Source organism: Populus euphratica, unplaced genomic scaffold, assembly GCF_000495115.2.
Source record: "Populus euphratica unplaced genomic scaffold, PopEup_1.0 scaffold336.1, whole genome shotgun sequence".
Classification (NCBI taxonomy): domain Eukaryota; kingdom Viridiplantae; phylum Streptophyta; class Magnoliopsida; order Malpighiales; family Salicaceae; genus Populus; species Populus euphratica.
In genome coordinates, this window is record NW_011500225.1 from 47,598 (window position 1) to 57,565 (window position 9,968).

General features: G+C 36.0%; 1 protein-coding gene across 1 annotated transcript; it reads left to right on the plus strand.

The window, feature by feature from the left end:
- On the plus strand, positions 1-7,737 carry LOC105112358 (uncharacterized). Its single transcript, XM_011008042.1, has 5 exons — positions 1-960; positions 3,385-4,162; positions 4,754-6,122; positions 6,215-6,298; positions 6,951-7,737. Exons 1-5 carry the CDS (start codon positions 420-422, stop codon positions 7,587-7,589), a joined length of 3,411 nt encoding a protein of 1,136 aa, XP_011006344.1. The 5' UTR covers positions 1-419; the 3' UTR covers positions 7,590-7,737.
- The last annotated feature ends 2,231 nt before the right edge of the window (positions 7,738-9,968 follow it).

The window sequence follows — 9,968 nt, forward strand, 5'->3', positions numbered from 1 at the left end:
CACTCATCAAACACAACACAAGGCCCTCAAATTCATCACACAAAGAAACACATGCGTTTTTCCTCTGCTCTTCAAAATCACATAAATCTCTATTATTCCAAATTTATCCCTAACCGACTTCATATCCAGTCTCTATTCCTCTTGGTTCTCTCGTAATTTTCTCAAACTCCCATCCCTTTCTTACACCCAATCCCGCCGGCGATCTGTCTTCTCCGTTTACGATAAAAATCTCTCTTACTCAATTCAAGTTAGGGCTTGTGACTTACTTCTAGGATCTTCAGATTTTCAAAAATTAGGGTTTGGTTTTGGATTCGATTAGTGATTAGTAATCGATGATTTTGAAAAATTAGGGTTTTTACAGTTTCGATTTTGTTAGGGTTTCAACTTCAAAATTTTGAGAGGTCGGGGATTTAGTGAGGATGACGAGAAGTTCCCGACACAAATCGAGCAAGCATAGCTCGAGAGAGTATTCAGATTCGGAGAAAAATTCGAGCTTGAAAGAGAAAAAGGCAGCCGCTGCGGTGAAAGAGGAGAATATTAGCAATAGTAGCAGTGTTAGGGTTTCGAGCGAGAAGAGAAAGTTAGAATTAAAGGAGAATAAAGAAAATAAGGAATCTTTAAATGGGGAATATGGAGAGGAATATTCCTCCTCTTCGTCAAAGAGGAGAAAAGATAGAGCAGAGGAAAACAATGATAGGTGGAATGGTGGAGAGGAGGAGAGAGGGGAGAAGAAGGGGAAGGAGAAAGGGAGCGAGGAGAGGTCGAAGAGTAGGAGGAGGGATGATAGCGTGGAGAAGAAGAGTGAGGGAAGGTATAGGGAGAGTAGTAGAAAGGAGGAGAGGGAAAGGGAGAAGGATAGGGAGAGGGAGAGGGAAAAGAAAGGAAAAGAGGGGAGAAGTGAGAAGCGGATTGAGGTTGAGGAGTATTCTCGTGGAGGAAAACAAGTTTCTGAAAAAACTGGTAAGGTAACAATGGGTTGGCTTGTAATGGTTGGAATGTGTTCTTTGAATGTCGGATGTGGGTGTTTGTGGATATGTGTGCTTATTTTGTTTGCTGTTTGTTAAACTACAAGAATGCTGTTTTGAATTGTTAGAAGTGATTGCTGGAATTTTTTTTTTCTTTTTAATGAAACAAGGGAAAGTTTAGTTATTTGTGGTCTTGGAGGGCTCAATTTAATAATGCTTAGCTTTAAGGTTTCTTTTCTTTGTGAATTTTACTTGTGCTTGTTGAGTCACCTCTACCTGGCCTGTCCCTTGAGTCTTGTGTGTTGAAGTGTCTTTAATAAGTTAAAATGATTTAGATTCTACTAGTTGAAGAGGATTTCTAATCAATATGTGGAATTGGTTTATGATATTTTAGATGTACATTTAATAAGGATTTGAGTGTCACTAATGAAATAAAACATGTTTATTTTCATTTTCATTTTCATTTTGGTTTAGACTGAAATGTGAAATTTCTCCTTGTGAAAATGGATCAGCAGTGGTTATGAGAAGAAGGCCTGCATTTAAGGCATATAAGAAATCCAGATTAGAATCTATGATACTTGCCTGTGTATACCAGACAGTCCTTGTAGGTGTAAGGAAAGGGTTTCAAATGCTTATTCTCTAAATTGTTATATGTAGGGTATGGAAAATTGAAAATGGACTTGTGATCTGTTAATATGTTGGATTCACCTTCCCTAGTTTGTTAAGCTATGCACACAGATTTAACATAACTTGCTCATGTTTTTTGTGGATGATTTCTAGTTATTTGATGATAGAAAAAAGTTGACAGTAGAAGAAAATATATCAGTACTTAGTTGCCCATTACATGTACCCCTGGATATGGTTGACCATGACACAATTATCCATTTAACATTAAGTGGTTTGATCTTCAATCCATTGTTTCTGATCTATACTCTTTTAAGTACTTCAGATGCACAATCCATTTAACTGTGGGAATGGATTCGAGAACAGAGTCTTTTCTCTTCCAGTCAACTTTTAGTGTCCCTACAAGATGTTTGGTAGAACGTAATGGAGTATAATTGAATGCAATGGAAGAAAAAAATTGGCGCTTGTTTCATTCTTCATTACATTGCTCCACACTCCATCATGTTCCCCAACATATTTATAGTGTTTTTAAAAATCCTATTTATTTGAAGTTGTTTTCTTGGAGACAAGGTAAATAAAGTATTTCATTTGATTTTACTGATACTGTGCATTAAGAAATTACAGTTAGGTGTAAAATGAGTCAATGAAGATATCATGGATGGCTATTTTTTTTGGTATCAAGACCATTTACTTCCACTCCTGCTCAGTGAATGTGTTGTCTACTTTACCACTTTAGCTGGAGTTTGTCAAGTCCTTTGACATTCAACACGTGTTGAGGGACCTAGGGAGTTATTAGATTGCTTGAAATAACTGTAGATATCATGCACAGTTACCTGTATGCTCAATTGGTTTTTTCAACCTGACATGGTTTTTCTGGTGTATTTGATGCGCAATGTACTATTCTATGTAAGCTTTGTGTCATTTAGATTCCTCTTGGAACATTGCTGCAAAAGATCTCTTGTTTATACAATTTTGTTAAGACTTTATGATATATCTCCATAGATGAGTTTGGAATGTTAAATTATACCTGTTATCTGCATCTTCTTATTTTAGTTAGTAATAATTTGGAACAACGTAAAATTTTCCTCTGTATTTTCACATTGTTGTTACTGCACGTTATTCTTCATGTGAGTTGCAAATTGCCTTACAAATTTTTGTTTTCTATCTTCTTGAATTGCTTCTTAAGAGCTGTTACTGATATCTTCCAAGTTATTATGAACGAGGATATCTTTCCTATCCTGCATTCAAAGAGAATATTTTATGAAGTAGTATTAGATTAGATTGGAAATACAGTAATTTGGAGAGGAGGACATAGAACATGTTTCTTTGTGCTATTTTGTTAGATTTAGTGAAGCAATCCAACATATTTCATATTGCCTTCATTTGTTTTCCTGAAATTATGAAATGCATGCTGTTGACAATCTTGTCTTGGGTGTTGGATGGTTTAATAATGTGAGGAGGGAATATCCAAACACTTTAATAATGCTTAGTTTGTCTTGACTGGATATACTGATAGGCACATGATTAATTGTTACATCATGTTGGCTATGTGTCTGCATGGGGGCTGGCTACCTGTTTTTGTCATTCCAGCAGCAGTGGTGGTATATCTTTGATTATTTATTTATAACCCCCCTTCTTTACACATAAGCAGCCTTGATGTTTTACTTTAGATGTCTGTACACTTCTTGCAGTTGGGATATCATGGTCCTGTTGTTTAATCCTTTTTATTCCCCCCCCCCATCATGGCTCGTCTTGCTGAACATCAAGTTTACGTGTTGATTTATGCTTGTGGCAGCAAATGATCAATTGCGAAGTCCTGAATCAGAGAACCAGTCTGATAGACGAATTAGGAGAAAGAGAGATGATTCTGTTGATGGGGATAAGCAACAGGATGATTTTGGAGATGCAAATGGAAAACGCTTATCCTCAAGGGAGGATGTTGTCAAGGATGGAAAACCAAAGGATGAGAGGCACAATGATGATAGATATAGAGACAAGTACCATGAAGACACGGGCAGGGAAAATAGGCATCGAGATGATAAGCAAAAAGATGAGCGTGGTACAAGAGATAACATTAACAGCAGGTCTGACGAGAAGCATGCAAGGGATGAGAAGGATGGTCCAGAAATTCAGAAGAAATCTAAGCCACAAGATGGTGACCGTGACCGTGAGTTTGATATTGTCCGTGAGCGTGATCATGATCGTAATCGTGATAGGGAACGAGACCGTGATCGGGACCGAGATAGGGAGCGGGAGCGAGACTGTGACAGAGACCATGAACGTAATCTTGACTATGATGGGGCACATATTGATGATCGTAGTGCCAGATACAAAGATAGCAGGGGAAGGAAAAGATCTCCTGAAGATCATGATGACTATAATGATATTAAATCAAAGGGTATAAAGGCACCTTATCCTGACATGGAAAAGAAATCTTTGAGCAGTGGGAGAGTTGAATCAGATGACAGGGGAAGGTGTCAATCACGGCAAGCCCATATAGATAATAATGTTAGCAGTAATAGACGGAGGACTTCCCCAGATACCATTTCACATGGGGCTGTTGAAGAGTACAGGTAACTATCAATATTTCTTAAATTAGTGAAGAGATAAAATGACAATTCCAAATTGATATTTTATGTTTTGGAAATTGTAAACTTAGACATGTGCTTTAATTCTGCTTGTGAAGGTTGATTTGATTCCAAGATTTCTTTTGTATATTAGAACTGCTGCTCTACCTTGCTTATGACAAAATTGAAGAGCCATTTATTGGTGTAATAGATTGCAGTACTTTTATGTCATAGTCATGTTCACTAGCATGTGTGAATAAAAAAAAATAAAAATGAAATCAGTCTATTTTTATCTAAACAAGTATATTTTTATCTTTTTGTGGAGTGCTAGGGTTCACACTTCTTAGGCGAATATTTTATTTCCATTTTTAGTCATTTGCTTCACACTTTTAGTAGTAGGTAGATTGCATTCATGTATAATAAAGAACCTATCTCCCTGATTATTGACCTATTTCTAAAATTGATGTCCCAATTAAATTATTTTTATGTGGAATCCACTTCAATGATCAAACAAAATTTTATAGTTATTTACTGATCTTAGGTAATTTCTTGAATCAAACTGGAAGATGGTGATGGTTTTTATTTTTTCTGTTATAGGCATTTCAAAGCAGAAGAATCAAAGTACAGGGATGCTGTGATCGAACAGAGGTCAAAAGCAAGTTCTTCAAGAGAGGCTACTGATTTCCCAGTAACATCAGAGAGAGCATCCAAGTATAGGTCTTCTGATAAACCTATTAAAATGGATGATGGCCATCTGGGTGAGTTGTCGATTGAGAGGTCTTCAAGTTCTAGAGCTTCACCCCGGGGTTTGGTTGACAGATCCCCTTCATCAAGCCATGAGCGCAGATATGCAAACAGAACTGGTGTCAGGCGGAGTGTTGACATTGAAGAATCAGCAAGGAGGAGAAGTGGTTCCATCAGTGCTAGAGATTTGCCCTCTGCTGATGACAGACTAGGTTGTGATTTACCTTTGGAGAAGCCTCTATCAGATGAGTCAACTCCAGGTGATTCATCCTTTTATAATAGAACTAATCAGAACAATTCTGCTTTGATTCCTCCACATGCCTTCAGGGGTGGAGGTGGCAGCCCATCTTTTATGGGTTCACTAGAAGAAGATAATAGAGTTAACACCCGCTACAAGAGAGGAGGCGGCGATCCCAATCTGGGAAGAGGTCCAGGAAATGCTTGGAGAGGTACCCCAAACTGGTCTTCACCCATGCCAAATGGCTACATGCCTTTCCAACATGGGCCGCATGGAGGTTTTCAAGCAATGATGTCTCATTTTGCATCTCCACCACTGTTCAGTGCCAGGCCTTCTATGGAAATTAACCACTCTGGGATTCCTTACCATATACCTGATGCTGACAGGTTTTCTGGTCATTTGCGACCACTTGGGTGGCATAATATGATGGATGGGTCAGGACCTTCTCAAATGCATGGATGGGATGGAAATAATGGTGTGTTTAGGGATGAACCACATGCATATGGGCAAGAATGGGACCAGAATAGGCATCAGTTGAATGGTAGGGGATGGGAAACCGGCACTGATATATGGAAAACACAAAATGGTGATGTGAATATGGACTCGCCAGCAGCTTCCGTGAAAGAGGATTTTCCAGTGCAGGCACCTATGGAGAATGTTTTGGCTGGACAAGTAGGTCACGAGTCGCAAAATGAAAATACTCATCAAAAGGTCCAAGCAGAAATTGTAGAAACAAAGCCAGCTGTTGCTTCAGCAAAAGAATCTTTGAGGTCTATGCCTAAAACTACCCTTGAGAAGATGCCTGATCTGCCTAAAATGCGAAGTAGTGATGATAGGAGTCATTTTGCCCGTGCTTATCTCTCTAAGCTGGACATTTCAACAGAACTTGCCAGTCCAGAGTTGTATAGCCAATGTATGAGTTTGCTCAGCATGGAGCAGGGTGCAAATGCTGATGAAGATATTGTTATGCTTGTAAACTTAAAGGCAAGAGACTCTATTTGTCATGCACGGCCTTGTATGTGTATGTGTACCTTGTTCTGTTTATAATTTATTTTTATGCTATTGTGATGTGACAGGATGGTGCAAGAGCAGTGCCAAAAAGTTTCAATTCCATTTTCAGCCTTTCACTTCTTCCTGCCACAAAAGATTCTGTTTTTCAGGTAAAATCATTAGGGATTATATAACAAATTATTTGTGATTAGTCTGTGCATGTTTGTGAATCTAGTCATGATCAATTGGAGTCATTTGAAGAAGCACGGTGATTTTTTTTTTTGTGACCTTCTATCTCCTTATTTTTGCTTGAGGGAAATTACCAGGATTTCCTACTTGTTAAGTGGAAGCAAAAATTGCATAGGCGTTTAGTTAATGAGAGTTTGCAGCTTGTGATGCCTACCTTTCTTTTGCTGCTAATTACGATTGCTAGATCTGTTTTTTTCCAACCCATGCATAATTATTGTTCATATACAGAAAATATCTTTCAGATATACAAGTCATCTTGCCACTGTGTTAATGAGGAAAATGTGTATTTCTATTGAGATCTGGTAAAAAAATATGGGAGAGATTGGATGTAGGATAATAACCAAAGGAATGGATGGTATATAAAGCATGATCTAATGGATTTGGGCTGCACTTCTTTTTGTTGGTGTTGCAACATTGGCATATCGCTGTCATTTCCAATCTGATCCTGTCTGACTGCAAACAGTATTTGACATGGTCTTAACTTTATTTTTCATGTTATGCTTCTCAATTGTTTTTTGATTAATTCTTCAGTGCCAATTCTTTCACTCTGACATTCTGGTTCCTTCCTTGCAGAGAGCCATGGATTACTACAAGAAGGAGAGAGTAGGTCTGAGTGGCTTGCCAATTGTTAATGGTGGAACAATAAATGCTATTTCAACTACCAAAGTAAAAGATGAGCCTATTGATGATGGGCATAAAGCAGAAGAACCGGTTTTAAATCAGGATGAAGAAATGCATGATGTTCCAGAGCTGAATTTAGATCAGAAGAAAGCTGAAGATGTTCCACCTGCTGATACCCATGAGGAATCAGTAGAACTTGTTTCGAAGGATTATGCTGAGGCTTGCACCCCCTCCCAGGATTTTCCTGATCAAGCTCTTAGTCAAGATAATCTGGAAAAGCCTGTAGAAATTCATAGTGGTAATAAGATTGATGGGGTGCCATCTGAGCCGGGCAATTCAGAAGGTGTAGAGGGAAGCATCCCAAGCCCTGATAATGCATCCCAAGCTTCCTCCATTTCACCTGCTGAAGGTGCAGAAGATAATGCTTTGCAATGTGCTGAAGAAGGGCGGGGGTCTGGTGATGCAATATGTGGTCCTTTATTTTTTTCGGATGATTCTCTCAAGGCATCTGGGGCTTTGATGCCTGGATCAAATGAGTCTGAGTCGGTAATTTTAAGTCGGATACATCATTCTCCTGAAAGTACACATTGAGACAATTTCTCTATGTTCTTTAATGCGTTTTGCGTAAAAGTTATTGTTTGCTTTCCCAATTTTTGTTGCTTCTCTTTTTATAAAGGAATAAAAGGAAATCTGCTCTTTGGTTCCTCTGGACAAGGGGTTTTGTGAGCCATTCATGTCATCTGCCAATTACAATTCCATGCTTTCTTCTCATCTTCTTCCAGCTTGCATTCATTGTGCTTCGATGATCACTTGTTTGACATCCCTACTAGAGGCCTGCATCAAATAATTAATCTTTCATGGACACAAGGTGAGAATTTTAAGTTGATTTGCTTTAAGATCTGACTGCACATGCATATCGAGTTTGTGATCACTTGCATCGGAACATTCTTGGGTGCTTTTCAGCATCAGTTTTTATACACGTCCTCGGAGAGCTCGGACGTGATATTGCAATGATTCTTGAAGCTGGTCAATGTCATGATATTCACCGTGTATTCTGCTAGTAGTAAAAAGTACCTGCATTTCCACTCGCTACGCACACAAGCTTTTCATGCCCATTATACGAGATGGTGAGTGGCTATGGAAAAGAGAAGTGTTTTCTTTGTTTTGCGCCCCCCTCTCAATCAAAATTGGTAGATTTAAAAAGGAAAAATCGAGGAAAAAGAGATACAAGGAGGGAAAACAAGCTATCCACCAGAATAATAATGCGCAGCAGCTGTGGTGGTTGGTTTTTGCTGCTGTGTTTGTTTTGTTAGCTATTAGTCTCATGGTTACTAAACCCATCTTTGCGGGTAGACTTGGTGACTGGATGATGTGATTCATGGATCAACTTGGTCAAAACCTAAATTGGTAAAATTTGATTAATGATTTTTTTTTTTTATATATTCAAATCAACATTGTTTAATTAAGAAACCTAATAAATACAGAATAAAATATTGTCCCACTAGACAAGTTATTATTATTATTATTATTATTATTTTGTAATCATCGGTGGAAGTAACTCAAAAACCATATTATTCGGCAAATATTGAGTTTTGACTTTTTTCTTTAGATGAAAAAGATTATTTTGGCAGGTTTGGTTAACGTCTGTGTTGGTTCTCTTGTTGGAACTAAGAAGCTCATGCAATTATGATACACTAAACTCCTCCAAAGGTCCCTCGTGCTTTATCCATGTTTATAATTAACCAACGACAAACATTGGAGACACAAATTTATTGACACTATTCATTAATGGCGTCTTTGCTTCTGTTAACAAAAATCAAATACAGTGCTAATTAATCATTATAGAATTGATTGAGGGTACGTGTTTCTTTAATCACATTAAAATCATCTAACTTTCTTTCAAATCAAACTAGCAAACAAGAATAGTGATGTCTTTTTTTTTAAATACAATAAAATGACTTTTACATTTAGAAAAAAATAAAAATAAAATTAAATCATATTTTTATAGATTTTTAGGTTTTTTGTACTCATTTACTTTTCTTATTAAGAGCATTTTAGTCTCTTAACAATATTTAATTATTAATTAAATTGAAAAAGTTATTCATACGTGTCATATTCAAGCCAATATGTGATTGTTGGTGTGTGCCATGTACATTTCTTGGTTGTAAAAAATGCCTTCCCACCATTTTATTAAAAAAGTTGCCGTGTTCTTTTTCTCATAGTGCAACATGTCAATGATCGTGGAGTGATTTGTCACCAATGAGGCATTCTTTTGTCTCTCATCCCTTGACAATAAAAGGTTGGTCTTTTTTATTGTTGTTATTTTAATTTTAGTTTTTTTTTTAATTTTTAATTTTATTCTTGGTTTTTTTATAAAAAATTTATTTATTTTTAATTTTTCCATCAATTCCAATTTTTACATATATTATATTTTTCAAGATGTTTGTTATTATTTTGATTTTTAATTTTTTTGTCCTTTATAAAATCTATACAAGTCAATCAATCCAAATTTATGATCCCTGTTCTTTTTATTTTTTTATTTTTGTTAAATTTATTTTTAATTTCAATTTCACCCTTCAATAAAAAAATTATTTTTAATTTTTATGTTAATTTTAATCTTTAATCTTTTGATTTTTTATCCTTTTGTTAAATTAATTTTTTTTTTAAAATTTCATCCTTCAGTCAAATATAAAATTTAATTTTAATTTTAATTTTAATTTTAATTTTTTAATTTTTAATTTTTAATCCTTTTGTATAATTAAAATTCTTTTTTTTTTATCTTTCAATATTTGATATGATGAAAATTGAGCTTTGTGTTTTTTTCATATAGGATACTTTGGGCTGATCAGAAATTTAAAAACTTAACATAGGTTGATATTTTTTAATAAAAAATAGGTTTTAAAATTCTATTTATTTTAATAGATAAAATTCTTGTGAAAAGTATATCAAAATTAAAAGGTATTTCATAAA

Coding starts and splice junctions, on each gene's coding strand:
- LOC105112358 (XM_011008042.1), top strand. CDS start 420: ATGACGAGAAGTTCCCGACACAAATCGAGCAAGCATAGCTCGAGAGAG. Junction 961..3,384: donor ACAAGTTTCTGAAAAAACTG/GTAAGGTAACAA, acceptor TGCTTGTGGCAG/CAAATGATCAATTGCGAAGT. Junction 6,123..6,214: donor TTATGCTTGTAAACTTAAAG/GCAAGAGACTCT, acceptor GTGATGTGACAG/GATGGTGCAAGAGCAGTGCC.